At 40.6% G+C, this 17,826-nt stretch overlaps 2 protein-coding genes and 1 long non-coding RNA gene across 4 annotated transcripts in view; 1 reads left to right on the forward strand and 2 right to left on the reverse strand.

Moving 5' to 3' along the window:
- Nucleotides 1–7,266, reverse strand: part of trappc10 (trafficking protein particle complex 10) — a 31,040-nt gene extending 23,774 nt beyond the window's left edge. The window contains exons 1-3 of the mRNA XM_037789225.1: nt 7,094–7,266; nt 1,754–1,835; nt 910–1,045 (exon numbers count right to left, since the gene is read on the reverse strand). Coding sequence (XP_037645153.1) covers nt 910–1,045; nt 1,754–1,835; nt 7,094–7,154 — 279 coding nt within the window. The 5' untranslated portion in view covers nt 7,155–7,266. The remainder of the gene's footprint in view (nt 1–909; nt 1,046–1,753; nt 1,836–7,093) is intronic.
- Nucleotides 5,864–12,642, forward strand: LOC119499936. Its single transcript, XR_005209487.1, has 3 exons — nt 5,864–6,542; nt 11,919–12,038; nt 12,304–12,642. It is a non-coding gene; the product is annotated as an uncharacterized LOC119499936 (long non-coding RNA).
- Nucleotides 7,579–15,222, reverse strand: cnga4 (cyclic nucleotide gated channel subunit alpha 4). 2 transcript variants are annotated; one of them, XM_037789229.1, is made up of 7 exons: nt 15,212–15,222; nt 14,474–14,575; nt 14,266–14,372; nt 12,157–12,740; nt 11,805–12,050; nt 10,863–11,028; nt 7,579–9,415 (listed from the first exon to the last, which is right to left on the reverse strand). In XM_037789229.1, the coding sequence occupies exons 2-7, from the start codon at nt 14,515–14,517 to the stop codon at nt 8,619–8,621; spliced, it is 1,944 nt and encodes a 647-aa protein (XP_037645157.1). In that variant the 5' UTR covers nt 14,518–14,575; nt 15,212–15,222; the 3' UTR covers nt 7,579–8,618. The 2 variants fall into 2 exon arrangements, with proteins under 2 accessions (XP_037645157.1, XP_037645156.1); XM_037789228.1 differs by lacking the exon at nt 15,212–15,222 and having other exon boundaries at nt 14,474–14,981.
- Between the last annotated feature and the right edge of the window lie 2,604 nt (nt 15,223–17,826).

Raw genomic sequence — 17,826 nt, forward strand, 5'->3', positions numbered from 1 at the left:
TCAAATATTTAGTCGCAATTAATCGCACTATTTTTTTATCTGTTTAAAATGTACCTTAAAGGGAGATTCGTCAAGTTAGTGGAAATCAATTAACAACACAAAACAATGACAAATATTGTCCAGAAACCCTCACAGGTACTGCATTTAGCATACAATATATGCTCAAATCATAACATGGCAAACTGCAGCCCAACAGGCAACAACAGCTGTCAGTGTGTCAGTGTGCTGACTTGACTATGACTTGCCCCAAACTGCATGTGATTATCATAAAGTGGGCATGTCTGTAAAGGGGAGACTCATGGGTACCCATAAAACCCATTTACATTCACATATCTGGAGGTCAGAGGTCAAGGGACCCCTTTGAAAATGGCCATGCCAGTTTTATTTACTATATTATATATACCAGTGTTATTTAGCCTACTTTGTGACAAGCTAGTCTGACATGGTTGGTACCAATTCCTTAGGTGTTCTAGTTTCATATGATCATTCATGCAACTGTCTTGATAACAAACACAGAAAACTATCACAATAACATCATCTGCACTGTTTGTTCGACTATACTGAAACAAAAAACCTGTTCACAGAGCACACAACAAGCACTTGAGTCTTTGCAGCTGATCTGCCAGCAGGATAGAGTAGAACTGAATAGAATTGAATATGTTTATTTTAATTTTATTTTCCCACTGGAACAGGAAGTGTGTCTTTGGGGAATTTCAAAACAAGCGTCCCTTGTATTTTAGCGTTGTCGGATAATGCATAATGCAATAATTAATGTTTCTCAGTGTCGTTAATTAAATTACAGAGTGACTGGATGGTTGAAGTTGTTGTGCAAAATGTGTGTCTGTGTGTGTGTGTGTGTGTGTGTGTGTGTGTGTGTGTGTCTGTGTGTGTGTGTTTAAAGCTACTCACACAGCAGTCGGTCCAATAGATGTGGAGGAAGGGGAAGGTGAGGAGAGCCTTGTTTCCCTCCTTTGGAAGGAGCTCCTCTTTAAACTGGACAAAGTTAGCTTCCAGGTGGATCATCTTTGGTGCACGGCCGTAAGTCCTGCACAGAAAAGAAAAGCAGAGTTTCATAGGATCTGTTAAATGCTGTTTATGATGGATTTAAGTTTTATTGCCTCATGATGAAATAACACCATATGTATGGAAAACCCATGAACACTGACCCCTGAATAGGTCACTGGATCATCAGACTTTGGTGAATCTGAACTAACCAAAGTCACACAATAACACAAACAAACTAACCGTGTGTTCTGCAAGGTCAAATTACTGTTTTTTGTCTGGTTGCAAAGATAACGGCTTCAGTTCCCCGTCAGAAACATGGACTGTATAACTGTCCCACGGCGAGGTAAACTGGGGAAAATATTTTTTTAGCGTACGCTTAAACTGATATACATTATTTCAGGTGAGCCTTTCTTTAAGGTGGCTAAAATAAGTTTTGCTGCCGGCCCCGTCCACAGCAGCACATCGCTTTGCTTCCGTGCCGTATCTTCTGTCTGCTTCTCAGAGTTGGGGGCGTTCCGACCGTCATCTATTGTAGGTAATACACTGACAATAGATAAGTACCTCGGACAAACCCCACTTCAAAATCACCCAAACTATCCCTTTAATGGGACTGGACAAAAATACAGGAGCAGAACTACATCGTCAAAAATAGGCCGCTCTAAAAACGGTGGCAACAAAAATGACAAGCTTAACAATGATGTGTATTACTATGTTTTTCCAGCATACATTCACCAGGGACAGTACTCACCTCCTCCACTCCATTGGCTCCCTGGGAAGCTGTTGGGCCAATGAGGTATAGAGAGACGTAAACAAGCCCTGGTCTCCAGCACCTGTGATGAAAGGGACAGGACAGAGAGCATTTCAAAATTAGGCCAGAGATGAAGAACTCAAAGGATCTAAAATCAACACATATGTCGTCATAAAAATAACTGTGGGCAAAAGATGTGTTGCCCCAAATTCTCAATACTCAAGGGGTTCAGTGTAAAGGGACATGGAGGATATGTTGGGAGAAATGAAGTTTACACAAAACTGGAAATCTCATTTGCAATCATAATAATGTAAATACAAAGAATATACCCCTGAACTCAGGTGAAACACAGGGATGCAACGTGAAAAGCTACAAAGAACACTTAAACCTGCAGTAGGCAGGAGAGATACCTAGACTTTAAAAAAATCGAGCCTGTGACGGGAGACTTAGACCAATCACAGGTCATTTCAGAGAGAGAGAGAGCGCTCCTATTGGCTGTTCATTCATGTACTCAAAATTACCGGCTGATCCCATATGTAGCCTAAATACACTCTCCATCCAAGACAGTCTTTATCCATTTGCCCCAACCTAATTCAAAATGGGTGTTAATGTCCCCCTACATGTCTCTGTCTCTGTCACCTCTTTCTCTATTATTTCAGTCACACGCACCGTAACCTGAAAGTCTCAGTCGGTCTTATTCCTACATTCTTATTTGTTTTTTGTATATGTATTACCGAAAGATGCAACAAACTTACATGTACAGTACCAACATTTCACCGCGCCCAAAGGAAAACAACCAATCAGACCAATCAGAGATCACGCTGTCAAACTAGACAGCGCTGATCAAATATGAATCAAGACTCTGTTACTGTAATGCCTATTTCTCTCTTCAAATGTGTGTATGTAAAGTATTTCTGTGTACTGTTCAGCTCGAAAATGAGAAAGTTTGCTCCGGCTGGTGGGCGGTGCTTGGTATTTCCTCAACTGATCTCAACATGGCTGCCGGGTCACAAACTTTCTCATTTTACAGCTAAACAGTGCACTACAAGATGATTCTGTAAATTTAGCTCTGTATTGCATCCGATTCACATGTCTGTGCACATTTCATGCTTTTCTACCGTTATTGTGCTTTAGGGAGCTTCATGTTGAAAATGTGTGGCTGAACTGACAAACATAGTTTTCTGCACAGCTGTTTAAAACCATCGAGTTTGTCATAGTTTGTGCCAGAGAGGCCTATCAAATCTGCACCGCATGCAGCACCCGATCCATCACCATGTCATATTAGTGCACAGAGTCTGAGCCTATCCTACAAAGAAGCATCAGCCATTCCTATTGGAAAGACAAACATTTGTTCTTTTTCACTATAACTAGCTGCTCACCTCACCCGTGCTTTTAAAGGGGACAAGAAAAACTCACTTTTTCAATACGAAACCTAGATACATTTGGGTATCTGGAGTGCCTACCAACCCACAAACTGTGAAATAAGACAACCCAGTTAGGTTTTTGTGGGCTGCCTACATCAGAAAACATGTGATTCAACAAGCCAATCAGATGTGGCTCCCCTTCCTATGTCACATGCAGGCTCATTAGAATATATCACCCCCCATATCTGAGTATCTCTACCCACAGCTTGAGAACTACCTTTGCAAAGGTGCGCCATATTTCTCTTTGCAAGTCAATCAGAGCAGACTGGGCTTTTTCAGGAGGGGGCTCTTAAAGAGACAGGCGCTAAAACGGAGCGTTTCAGACAGAGGGTGAATACAGGTATATTCAGACAGACAGGATGAGACAAATGATGTGTTTTTTTAACATTAAAGCATGTAAACATGTTCTAGTAGAAACCCAAAATACAAGTATGAACCTGGAGATGTGCATGATATGTCCCCTTTAAGTAAAAAGATCCACCCCACAGATCATCTTATACTTCTCAATATGGAGAGCAGTCCTTAAGTACTGCAACAGTTGTGTTGTGGCACTGTAAGCGCATTGCATTTTAAAATTAAAATATGACTATGTGATGAAAGTGCTGATGTTCAGCTTTAATTTTAAGAGTTTTTGTTTTTTTTGTTTTTTTTACATTGTAGTACCTCAGCTGATGAATTTGTGTAAAGAGAGTCTTCTCTAACATTTGGCTCCAGAGCTGTACGGATCCACTTTTGAGGTTGGTCCATCCTCCAAATCATCACCACTAGTCATGTGGACCAGCCCCCCGCTGCTCGCAGGCCAACTCAACAATAAAGTGACTTCACCAGTGCCCCATTTCAGAAAATCTTGTTAAAAAAAACTGTCAACCACGGTAGCTGTGTGCGTTTTGATAAACAGGCCTGAGGTAATTTTTCAAGCTACACTGGAACTGGGCCACATCCAATAAACCACGTAAAAAACACCCCCCCCCGAGATAAAACAGGACTACTAGTCCTACTCTATTCATCCAGTGTTCATGTAAACACCCTCAAACATCCTGCAAACCTCATCATTTACAATCCTAGTGAGTTCTATTTGGATCCAGTGTGCTGGAGTTGGGCCAACACATTTCTCTGTGCTGACAATTTGACTGACTTGTAAATCAATTAGCCTAGCCTTGCCCTTGCTGCCCATTGTTTAACACCTGGACTAACACAAAACATCACTGGATGTGGAGCTTTGCAGTGTGGCGTATGACATAACTATTGCATCGTTATGTCATAAGTCAAAAGATGGGAGTAATTTGCTCGCACAATAGACGCAGTAACAAAATATGAACTGGCCACTCTTGTAGTTTATGTCTGCTAGGAGATACTCTAATTTGGTGGTCTTTTCTAAACGTCATTACAGCATGTGTACCAGTGTGATTCGGTGTGTATGCATATTTTGTTAATGCGTCTGTGTGCGTTAGTTTATGTTATAAATCTTTCCAGGGTATTAAAGCACCAGTACAGTCCAAACAAAAGTGAACTTTGAATGTTCTACAAAGGCTATCAAAAACTGTTATCAAATACAACCCTGCAAAGCAAACACCCGTATAATCCATGTGACCGTGTGGGTCAGTCTTACACCCAGCGTCAAGTAATAGTGAAAGTACAACACTGCTCATCTCGCTCGCAGTAAAAGCAGAAAGAGCAGAAAGAGCAGAACAATACAATACATTCCTTACATATTCTGACTTGCAAAAGCCCTTTTCTACCTCAGCCCTAGATTGTGTCTCTGATGCAATTATCTGTTTTACATTAAACCTGCAGTAGGCAGAATGTTTTTGGCATCATCGGGCAAAAATTCCATAATAACCTTTCAGCATATTATAATTCAAGTGTTTTGAGAGAAAACTAGACTTCTGCACCTCCTCATGGCTCTGTTTTCAGGCTTTAGAAAATCTAGCCCATGGTGGGAGACTTGGGCCAATCACAGGTAATTTCAGAGAGAGCGTTCTTATTGGCTGTGCTCCGGCTGGTGGTCGATGCTTGGTAGTTCCTCAACTGATCTCAACATGGCTGCCGGGTCACAAACTCTCTCATTTTACGGCTAAACAGTACACTACAAGATGTTTCTGAAAACATTTATCATATAGTGACCATTTTATATAAATGAAATAATAATAATTGCTCCATTTCTACCCACTGCAGATTAAATTTCTTTAATAATTACACTGGACTCTCAGAAATAAGCCACTGTTTGAAAAAACCTAGCAGATGTTTTTTAACAAATCTTACTTTGTATGTCTGTAATCTTAAAAGACTCTTCCTCCCCCTCAACCATTCCTTGACCAAACAAAGTTGGAAACTGGAGAAGACAACTTGGACTGAAATGATGCATCATTGTACACCGTGGTTACAGACTCTTCAGGGAACCCTATAGATCACAACTTTCTGTACAACTAGTACAATACCACTTGAGAGGTTTACTATTGATTAAAGCTGCAGTGGGTAGAAATGGAGCAAATATGATTAAAAAAAGATTTATAAAATGCTCACTATATTCTGACAGTAGTGCATGAGACAGGTAATCTGGAAAACACTGTGTGCTCCTAATGGCATCTGCAAGATTTCACAGACAGGAGGAAAACAACCAATCTGAGCAGCTGTCAATCACTCACGTACTCTGATCAAACGGTCAAACTAGGCAGCGCTGATCAAATATGAATCAGTATTCTGTTACTGTAATGCCTATTTCTCTCTTCAATTGTTTTCAGAAACATCTTGTAGTGTACTGATTAGCTGTAAAATGTTTGTGTGCGAAGTTTGTGGCCCAGCATCCATGTTGACATCTGTTGAAGAAATACCAAGCACCTCCCACCAGCCGGAGCACATCATCATTTTTAATAGATTGCTCATTTCTGAAGCTAATCAGCAATGCAAAAGTCCCAAATGTGAAAACGATGATTTCAGAGGCATACACCTGAGTTAGAACACCTGATTAACCCCTCAGGAGACCCATGTTGTTACCTGAATACCACTTGGGGGCAACCTGTGATCTAGACGTTTAATCCACCAACAAATCCCACTAGATAACTGCCACACCTATTCTGTCCCTTCATATTCCGACCCGGCTTGGTCCAATCTACTGTACTGTACTGTGGGCACCTTTGGACCACTCTGTCCTATAAATGGAGCAGCCTGCGGTGTGAGATGAAGCTGGCAGCCACTACTACCAGCAGAGTCAGCTCCTAAAATAACCCCTCCAAGAAGCTTCCATCAGATTCCAAGGGGATTTATGAATGGCAAACTGACCCCGGCGCCCAAAACATCATGTGGCTGACTACTGTCAGAGCTGCTACCGGAGGGAAACTGTGTCTGTCCATCAACAAGGGAACCAGGTGATCTCCTTCACTAAACTGCACCAACTTAGCCGTGACGTTATGTCGTTAGCTAGGCCTGTTAATCAATGTAGCTACAAGCCAAGGCCTATGGAAAGGAGGCTACGTCACGCGTCATCAACGCGGCACATCTCCGGTGGTATTGCACATGCGCAGTAAAAATCTGGCCTGCACTCGTTGAAATTGATCCAATCGTAACGCCGCTTGAGTTACACTGCGCATGCGTCATAACCCTAATCCCCAAGACCCGTGTCCCTACCTCCTTCTATAGGCCTTGCTACAAGCTAGCTGACAGAGACACCGTTGTGAACATTTAGCACAGACACTGTTGTTATATATATATATAGAAGTATGAAACTATTACAGCCTCGACAAGGAGACATTAAGCCACACGTCGTCACACAAACACACACAAGCAGCGTCTCCAGGCTGGTTAATAAGGGTCCCAGCTAGCATAGCAACGAGCTAGTGAGTGTAGCTAACGTTAGCCTGCTAGCTGTCAGACCAGAGAGAAGCAGACTGAACGTCTCCTTCTGTTAATCAACACTCACATGTCACGATCGGCTTGTTTTCCATAGTATAGATGATCGGCTTTTCCTCTTGACACTCCATATGTGTGTTAGCGGTGGTACTCCATGAAAAGTATATACAGACCACCGAGCTTTATTATTAGTAAGTGCTTATGTGTGCAGTTGTGTTGAATCGATGGGGGCCTGTGTCCCCACTGCACTTCCGGGAAGTACGTAGACTGTGCGTCATTAAAGGGCCGACCTGTACTTTATTATGATGACACTCATTACAGGTGTTTTATTCAGTAGAAATAACAATAGCACATTATTAAAGTACTCAGTTACAGTTAGTTATATTAAAGTACAAGTATTATCAGTAGAATGTACTATTAAAAGTGAATAATAATAACAATAATAATATCAATAATAATAAGACACTTTATTTATACAGCACTTAAAAAAGTACATGGTAGAACCAGGAAAAAATGAATAAAATATCCAACAATGATATAAGATTAAAAATTTTTTTTTTTTTTTAAGTACCAATAATAATACAACAGATAAGACATGTTGGAAATAAAAGTGTGTGCTGGAATTAATAGAAAAAAAAACAACAACATTTTTTCTAAGTGATTTAAAAGATGTAATGGGAGCCTCAGATCCTCAGGCAAATAAAAGTAGTCATAATATAGAAGAATGGCTCCTGACAGTGTAATGTTATTATCAGAATCAGAATCAGAATCAGAATCGTGTTTATTGCTTACATCAATCATTTTCGAAATGACTCTTCAGCGAGGTAAGACATTTTAACATATTTAGAATTCTGATGCCAAAAATCCTCACTGCAAAAAGGAGAGAGCAACCAATCACATAAATCTAATATCTAAAAATAAGCAATTGCAGTTCATTTTCTTTGCACATTGAACCCTGTCACATGAAAATGTTTTATAGCTATAGCAATATCCATTCCAGAAAGTCCCTGCAATGTGTCACTGTCCCTGAAAAAGTTCCTTAAACAGTTTTAATTCAGTAGTTTTCAAGGGGAACGTTTAGAGCTCCAAGATGGTCTAAATGTTATTTAGGTTTTCCACCCTAAATGGAAGAAACGACAAGGGAAACACTGAAGACCATTTGGTAAAATTAAACATGACGAAAATGTCATAAAAAAGAGAGGCAAATTAAATTATAAAAAATTTCAAAATGAATATAAAACTCCAAATAACATTTGTTCGTTAAATGAAGTGAATCAAGCAATTCATCAGCATTCAGCCTATAAAAATGATTATAAAGTATTTCATCAAAAATTAAGAGGAAAATGTGTAAAATAAAATGAATAAATGAATGAAAAATTCAAATACCACCTGATATAGTTTCAACACCATACTCTGTTTTGGATTATTTCGGATACAATGCTGCCATCTAGTGGTACAAAGTTGTATTGCAGAAAATGTGTCAATGAGATGCAATATTTTTATTAATATAAAACAGACAAATACCTACAGACAAAAATACACAGATTTTTTTTTTTTTTAAAGCTTTGTCCTTTCCGGTTGTTTTGCTCTTTCGTTCATTTTTTCTGCCCTTCATCTTTCTGCTCCATTTCTACATTTTCTTCAGCCTTTTCTCTCCCCTCTTCAGATTCTCTCTCTCCACTTGACTCTTCTTTCTCCTCTTCAGGTTCAATCTCAGCTCCATCTCCTTTCCCAGGTCTATCATCCCCTTTCTCTCTGTTGTTCTCTCCATCATCTTTGTCCTTTTCCTGATCATCTTTAATCCCTGATTTATCTCCCTCCACCATCCCTTCCCCATCCTCTTTTGTGCTTTTAGTGCTCTCTCCATCTCCATCTTTGGTCACATCATTACCATCTTCTCCCTGTCCCTGTTTTTTCACCTTTGCCTCTGAACCCTCCTCTGCCTGTCCCTCTGCCTCCTCTCGTTCCCATCCAACCTCCCCTCCCACCCCTTCCCCTCTTCCATGTTCTCTCTCTCCTTCCCCATCGTCTGGTAGCTGAGTCTCCAGTGCTGCCACCTCCCACTCCAGCTGCTCCACCCTGGCCTGCATCTTGCGGTGGCTCGACTCTAACTCCACCATAAGCCGAGCTAGTTTTGTTTGCAGGATTTCCAGGTTGCTCTCCAGTCTGTTTATCTTGGTTTCCACTTTCTCTGCCTCCCCCTCCTCTCGCTCCCCACCCTCCTCCAACATGCCCATCTTGGTGAGGATCTGTCTGCCTTTCTCCTCCAGGTGACGTTTGGCTGCAGGGAACTCTGACAACACGTCTGTCAGGTCTTCTTTGGACAAGCTGAACAGGTCGGAGTAGCCGATGCTTCGGATGTTGGCAGTGCGGCGATTGCCTGACCTATTACCTAAAAGGAAACATGTTGTGAATTCTTTAAAACTTCAGTGAGATTTTTTTTCAAAATAAAAATATATCATTACAAAGGATATGGTGTTTCCAACCCATGCTCTGTTATCTAAAGCAAGCCCATTTCACAGTTTAAAGGAACATTAGGGGAATGTTCTTGTTGCTGCCATGAAGCTGCAGTCGGTAACTTTGAGCAAGTATGATAAAACTGTCACTATATCCTGACAGTAGTGCATGAGACAGATAATCTGTAAAAAAACTTATTTCGGAAACCTTATTTCGGAAAAAATATAAACGGTAGTCAACGGCGATAGACAAATATTTTTTTGATCCCATTTGAATTACGCCATGAATCACACATGTGATGTTTGTCAATTTAAAACATAATTTTGCAAGTCAAGAAAGTACCAGTTTGTTGCAAAACTGTTCAAGTACAAGACTGTGAAAATATGTAATTAGAAAGACGACATACCCAAAAGTTACGTAAGTGACGTCTCTCTTGCTGAAGCTATGATGCCTGTATGTTTCCTACCGGGATGTTCTCACACCAGTAACTGGTCTCGCTCTTTCTTTTGCTTCCCGGCTGATATAAAGACCAGGAGTCGCTGGATAAAACACATAAGGTCAGATAACGTTACATTTGTGCGAGTCGAAAGATGTAGTTCACTGAGCGGTTTCACACAAAACTAAATGAACCTACGACAAACTGAGACTTTCTTGACTTGCAAAATTATGTTTTGAATTGACAAACGTGGCGTCATGGCACATTTCAAACAGGATCAAAAAAATATTTGTCTCTCAGCATTGATAACCATTTTTTTCCTAAATAAGGTCCAATTCTGGTCCACCCGGAAGGGGCGGGACTTCGACTCCCTATGGCATCTGCAAGATGTCAACGTGCCCGAAGGAAAACAACCTATCTGAGCCAAGGAGTGTCTAGCGCAGCTGTCGATCACTGCTTGCGGAACTCGTGAACTCTGATCAAGCCGTCAAACTAGGCAGCGCTGATCGAATATGAATCAAGATTCTGTTACCGTATTTCTCGCCTCAATTGTTTTCAAAAACATATTTCAGTGTACTGTTTAGCTGTAAACTCCTTGGCCCTGATTGTTTGTTTTCCTTCGGGCACGTTGAAATCTTGCAAATGCCATTAGGAGCCCTAGGAAGAGGCAGAGGAACATGATTCTTTTCACACAGCCTGTTCAAGGGCGGGACTGTTGCGCCGTTATTTCGAAAGATGTCTCTTCTCTTGGTACCTAATCATGATTGTCTGGTAGAAGCATCTACAGTCTAGTATTTTACCTTTTTGCACTGTTGACTCAACTAAACTCTCTATTACGAGTGTAATTTGTTTTAAATAAAATGCTTTGTATTGTGTCAAAAATGTCCCCTCACCTACATAATGCCGTATGACCATGTGCAAAGTACTAGACAGTCACTTGACTTACCTTTGATATTGAGGATACTAATTTCCCCAAAGAAATTGGATTCACTCAGCACAGCAAACTCTGTGACCCCGTCATCTGCTACGACTGCAAGTTTCCCCTCTTTGATAATGTACATTTCATGGCCCACATCTCCTTTCCTGCAGACGTACTCCCCTGGGCTGAACACCTGCAAGACAAAAAGCATGAGAAACCTTTTCATCCTCATACGATTCTTCTCTGAGAGCATTTCTGATGTAATCAACTAGGCATAGAAACAGGGATGATTAGAATTTTGTCAGGTCATTAAATAGGCATTATTGGTCCCTATAGGCACCATAGATGTGGGTCAATAGGGGCCTACTGCAACCAATAGTAAGTTTTATCATCTATTCACATTGTGGATCACCTAAAGAAGGTATAAAAGAGCACGACAGCAAGGGGTTAAGGTCGGGGGAGATGGACGGGACACGAAACAGAGGGCTATCACCCCGGAGGCTGGTGTTCACATTCTGCGCGAAACCAACAACGTGTCGTTGTCTTTGTCTTCATGAGCATTAAGTTGCACTTTCACTTTTGAAACGTAGTTATTTTAAGCCTAAAACACAATGTTTTTCCCTAAACTTAACTACGGTGTTGTTACTTAAACCTAAAGAAGTTGTAGTTGTGTTGCCTAAACCTAAAGAAGCCTTTTTGTTTGTGTTGAAAACGTAACGTTTCAGCAGTTTTACAACATGTCAGAATGTGTTGCTTTTAAGTTTTGCTTTCACTTTTACAAGGTAGTAGGCATAGTAGGACCCTATTGACCCACATCTATGGTGCTTATAGCGACCGATAATGCATATTTAATGGCCTGATGACAGTCGAATCGGGTGGAATTCAAATCTACATGACAAGAATATTCCATTGAGCCACTGAGTGTTGAACCTGAAGGTAGCAGGTTCCCCCTTTTTTCCCTGCCCTGACCTGAGGTGTTAGTTTTAGCACCAGCTCCTCCAGCAGACTTGTCTCACAGCTCTGGAAGATGGTGACTTTGGAGAGTGTGGGAAGGTGAACACTGACAGCGATCTCTGTCCTCAGGTGGACAGGCAGCTGCTGCAGGATTTCATTCTCTCGCATGATCTTCTTGTTGATGTGAAGGTGCTGGTACCAGTTGTCGATACGCTGTCGAAGCTCCTTGCTAATGTGATGGCTACGCAGGTAAGCCTTCACCTGAGAGAGGAAAAAAAGAACCTTGAAGCCATCTGCCATTCCTTTCATTGTGTCATATATATTACAGAAAGTAGACTCTTTCAGAAACTGAGGTCTTCCAACTTACCAGCTCATGGTTAGGGAAGAAGACATTATCACGGTCCCTTAGGCTCGTGATGACGTTTCCAACATTGCCAACAATCGATGCAAACACCAGCACGGCAATGAGAAGGTCTGCGATCATAAACAGGTACTCTTCTTCCCTTTTTGGCAGAGGGGTGTCTCCCACTGTGGTGAAAATCTGAGCAGAGAACCAGAAGCAGTAGAAGTACTGACGACGCATGGAGGCAAACTCCGGGTTGGTGATGTTGGGGTAGACCCAACGATCACTTCCAAAGCCGATGTAGTTGGACAGTGCAAAGTAGAGACAAGCATTCCAGTGGATCAACACGAAGATGTAGATCATGAGCTTGGAGATGCGGAAGGTGTTTGGGTAGGAGGTTCTCGTCTCCATGCGATCCAGGGCCTCGTCGAGTCGTGGCATACGCAGAAGGCGGTTGATCCTCACTAGCGGAGTTTGGATGCCAAAGACAAAGTAGAGGAAGTCGGTGGGCAGCAGGGAAACCAGGTCCCTAAAGAAACATTTAGAGTGCAGGTAGCGCTTCTTCAGCTGAGTTAGGTCCTTGATCAAGATGCCCTGATCCAAGTAACCTGGAGAGGGAAGAGCAAGGTTTAACAAAGCCCAGAGTACACTTCACACACTGGGAGAATTACCAAGTCAAAGCGTAAGTTGACACCAACAATTCGGGAGTATAAAAACCCACCTGACTTGCAAGAGTTAGTACTGCTTTCACATCCTGAATGGGAGCTAGAGACAGGAAAGTTTCCCATATTCATGGCTTTCGAGCTTTCTATTCATCTAACATCTCAAGATGATTGTTTGGTGGCGACGTTGCTCGTGTGAAAGTTACGATAGTGTGCATGGTCAATGTGACACTATATCTATTGATTATGCTGAACAATGGACTGGAGCTGATGTGAGGCAGCCATGCCTGTTGGTTTTTTCAATTACTTTTGTATTATTTAGCACCAAATCAGATACATCAGAGGATCTAGAAAAATCTGAGTTTCCCAGTCTCAATTACAATTTGGATGTTGATGTGAATGGTATTTACCAGTTTTAAAGGTGCTATTGATAATATTGATGATATTGATAACATTCAGCCACTAGATGTTGCACTCTCCAGGTCCCCGGTTCCATTGCATTCACTTCATAACAAGTGATTGCCGAGACTTGTTAAAAGTGGGAACCAAACTTCTGATATCGTCCACAGAGATAAACAACACATTCATTTTGGATCTTTAATTGGATTATTAATTCACAATCATAATTTTTCTTTTTTGGAAAAGCTATACTTATTTATACGTATTTGGCATCTTTCTAAAAGCTCTGTGGAGGCTTTTTTTTTATTATTATTCATCTACAAAAAATGTTATCAATAAGACCTTTAAAGGTCCCATATTATGCTAATTTTCAGGTCCATACTTGTATTTGGGGTTTCTACTAGAACATGTTTACATGTTTTAATGTTCAAAAACCCTTTATTTTCCTCCTACTGTCTGTCTGAATATGCCTGTATTTACCCTCTGTCTGAAACGCTCGGTTTTAGTGCATTTCAACAGAATTGCGTTGCTAAGCAACAGCTTGGGTCCATGTTTACTTCCTGTCAGCTGATGTCATTCACATACACTGCAAGATGAAATAAACTGGGACACATTTAGAATGTTTACGTTTAAAACTGTGAAACGGTCTAAATATTGTATATTTGTGACATCACAAAGTTACAGAAATCCTGACGGCTTGTTTAAAGGCACAGTTTCTGAATATGGGCTGTGTGTATTTGTCTGTGGATTGAGCGTTTCGATACTTTCACAATATTTATACAGCACTTAAACCTGCTTTATAATTTAAAAAAACATGAAAATCTCACTTTTTACAATGTGGGACCTTTAATTCCCACGTGACACAAATGTGGCATTAATGCTTTGACTGATGATGGCTGACAAATTAAAATGCTATTTCAGTTCATTACAACTAGGCTGAAACTTAGTGTTCCTTTCACATTTCACATTTTGTATGACTTCACATGTGAAAAATAAAAGTTGAATTTTAAGAGTTATATTCTTTTTCAAAGTCTCAATCAAAACCAGCAAAAATAAAAAAAAATATTTACACCTGTGTGAACGGTGATGATCATGTCAATCATATACATGAGGTCTGCCAGATAGTCCAGTGTGAGCCACACAGGCAGGTAGCTCAGTGCAATTGTAGTGAAGCATGTCCTGAGAATACATAAGCAATAACACACAATGAATGTCAGATGATTACAGGTTATATGCTTTTAGATCTGTGATTATTATTTGATATTCATCCATGTTTGTACCTCAATATGATGATCACCCAGTTGTAGACGATGGGAAAGATCATGACCTGAAGCCAGACATAATAAAACTTCTCTGCCGGATCAACCACCCACTCTGGCCAGCTGAGAGGGAAATGATGATGAAGAGAAGGGAGAGGGAAATGAGGGTGATCAGTCGTGATGATGAGGAGAACTGTCACTTAGAGATTGTGGTTTATGGTTCTCATATCTATATGAATAATAAGCTAAATGTTACCAAAATCTGTCACAGCATGATGTCTTAAATACTCGAAAAACACATATATTTTTGATAATTATAGTAGGTGTGGATCATCTGTCTAATGAGATGAACATAATTATAGTTTTTCATAAAGTAATTCTGAATACTTAGATACATAGAGTATCATAAAACATGTGGTAATTCTCAGAACATTGGATTGTGTCCATATTGCCTACCCCTGTTTAAGGTCTTAAACACCTGCCTGTAAACAGGATGTAAGATGCTTTTTTATATCCCCTAACAAATAAGATTAAAAACAAGATTATACAATTGGAAAAAAATGCTCTTATTGTGGATAAAAATGCTTTCTATTAGAGTACATTAGCTGGATTTATATGACATTTATTCGCTCATCCAAGAGGCTTGTTAGTTCTTCACCAATTCAGAAGTGATGAAGTCTAAATAAAAGTCCTCACACTGATTCTAATTACCTAAAATTACTTTTACGAGATGATTAATATGATCCATTAATTACTTACTTAATTTTCGACTTCAGATCCAGATTGGTGTTAGGTTTCCCTTCATCCTTGACTCCATCCTCTCCTTCCTCAGTCACTTTCTGTCCCCGTTGCCACCTGAGCAGTCTCTGCCATTGGTTACCTCTAATTCTAACATCACCTGTTTTATCCATCCTCCAAAGAGTAGCCTTCGACTAACACATCTCTCTAGGTGAGCGGGACCTTTGCTCTTCTTGATCTTGTTCCCTCCTGCGTGAGCGTTGCACTTTCTTGGACAGTAATTCAAACAGCTTTTTTGACCTGCATCAGGCAATACTACGTGGTTCACCTAACAACAAACCAGCTGTACCTGAGAGTGCTGCCTGGTGATGCAGGTCTCCATGGAAGAAAACCACAACAGATGTCATGTGTCCTCTGGGAATTCTTCCTTCCCTAAGAAAACCAGAGGTCTTCCTCTGCACATCCCAGAGGCTGTTAGAGACAAACTGTAGTGTAGCGCCCAAACTACAGGGAATGTGTCCCTGTCAGTAAGCACACAGAGTGCACCCTGTATGTACTTACAGATGTAAGATACTATAAGTATGCCACATTAAAAGAGGAAATTGAAAATTAAAAGAGGTGTTTTTTCAGTTCTGTTTTTTCAAAGTATTCTCAAATGATGCTTTGTATGATATCTTACAAAAACGTATTCCTCATTTTTCATGCATTTTCCTACAAATGTCCAGCATCAATTTCCACTCCATCCATCCATCGATCTGCAACCGCTTATCCCGTTAGGGGTCGCGGGGGGGCTGGAGCCGATCCCAGCTTACATTGGGCGAAGACGCGGTACACCCTGGACAGGTCGCCAGTCCATCGCAGGGCTGACACATAGAGACAGACAACCATTCACACTCACATTCACACCTACGGGCAATTTAGAGTCAACAATTAACCTGCATGTCTTTGGACTGTGGGAGGAAACCGGAGTACCCGGCGAAAACCCACGCTAACACAGGGAGAACATGCAAACTCCACACAGAAGGGCCCCAAGACAGATTCGAACCTGCGACCCTCTAGCTGTGAGGCGCCAGGAAAGAAAACTACTAAGTTAGGTTTAGGCAAAACAACTACTTTGTTAGGCTTAAACAAGAAAACTACTTAGTTAGGTTGAGGAAAAGTTTGTGGTTTGGGTTAAAATAACATCGGAAGTGGCGTAACATAAGTACGGAAGTTACTTGAAAAATTTGTAACATTGAGTTCTGGTTTCACATGGGACACGAACATCGGTCTCCAGGGAGAAAGTCCGGTGTATCCATCCACCCAGACCTCCTCCCTATGCAGCATTCGCCGCTCTTTATACCTCCTCGTTCATAATTATGTGGATTACATACCAAGTGATTTCGTGGGATGTACTGTATATGAATTATAGTGCATTACTTCTTGTAGGTATAGCTACAAACAGTGTATGAGAGCAACCTGTAGTTTTTAATTAGGGGTAATCTGGCCAAAATTAATTTGACTTAATTATACAAATGTTTTCTTTTTCCTCAAAGAAATGTGTGAACAAATGATTGTGAATGAATTTTTTTCAATTTAAATGGTATTTTTTTAGCCCAGAACAAGGTGTCCCAACCGACGCTAGCCACTGTTCTGACCGTCCAACCGGGGAGGCAGAATTTAGGTAAAATGCACTCCTTGGAGCCTACATTTAAAAGAAATTGTGCCTTTCACGTTTGGGTTGGGCTATAAAAACTTGATAAATTGTTAGCAGACACCTGTATCAGTTCAGGGATCAAATTATTTTCATTACTATTAGCGCTGTCAAAGTTAACGCGATAATAACGCGTTAACAAAAATTAGTTTGAACGCCAGTTATTTCTTTAACACATTAACGCAATTGATCTTTCTGAGGTTGTAGCGGGCTCAGCTTTAAAGCGAGATTGAAGATCCTGGTATCATATGACACTAGAAAACCTTAAAAGGAATCTATTGGTACTGACCATGACATACTAGCTTGTCGCGAAGGAGGTTAAATAACGCCCCAACCTCGCGCTAAATTTTGGCGAGGAAAAACTGTCATGGCCATTTTCAAAGGGGTCCCTTGACCTCTGACCTCAAGATATGTGAATGAAAATGAGTTCTATGGGTACCCACGAGTCTCCCCTTTACAGACATGCCCACTTTATGATAATCACATGCAGTTTTGGGGAAAGTCATAGTCAACTCAGCACACTGACACACTGACAGCTGTTGTTGCCTGTTGGGCTGCAGTTTGATTTTAGCATAATATTTTATGCTAAATGCAGTACCTTTGAGGGTTTCTGGACTATATTTGTCATTGTTTTGTGTTAATTGATTTCCAATAATAAATATATACATATATTTGCATAAAGCAGCATATTTGTCCACTCCCATGTTGATAAGAGTATTAAATACTTGACAAATCTCCATTTAAGGTACATTTTGAACAGATTAAAAAATGTGTGATTAATCACGATTCACTATTTTAATTGATTAACAGCCTTATTTAAATGGACTGTTTGTAAGAATCAGAAATGCTTGTTAACAGCGACACCTGTGGTCGTTAAGTCAACGAAAGTCAGTGTCTAAATAGACATGAACGAGCATCGCTCAAAACAGTGAGGCGACACACG

This window comes from Sebastes umbrosus, chromosome 13 (assembly GCF_015220745.1).
Source record: "Sebastes umbrosus isolate fSebUmb1 chromosome 13, fSebUmb1.pri, whole genome shotgun sequence".
In the NCBI taxonomy this organism is placed as follows: domain Eukaryota; kingdom Metazoa; phylum Chordata; class Actinopteri; order Perciformes; family Sebastidae; genus Sebastes; species Sebastes umbrosus.

Coding starts and splice junctions, on each gene's coding strand:
- cnga4 (XM_037789229.1), bottom strand. CDS start 14,517: ATGATCTTTCCCATCGTCTACAACTGGGTGATCATCATATTGAG. Junction 12,051..12,156: donor TCTTCCCTAACCATGAGCTG/GTAAGTTGGAAG, acceptor TTCCTCTCTCAG/GTGAAGGCTTACCTGCGTAG. Junction 11,029..11,804: donor TGCTAAAACTAACACCTCAG/GTCAGGGCAGGG, acceptor TTTGTCTTGCAG/GTGTTCAGCCCAGGGGAGTA.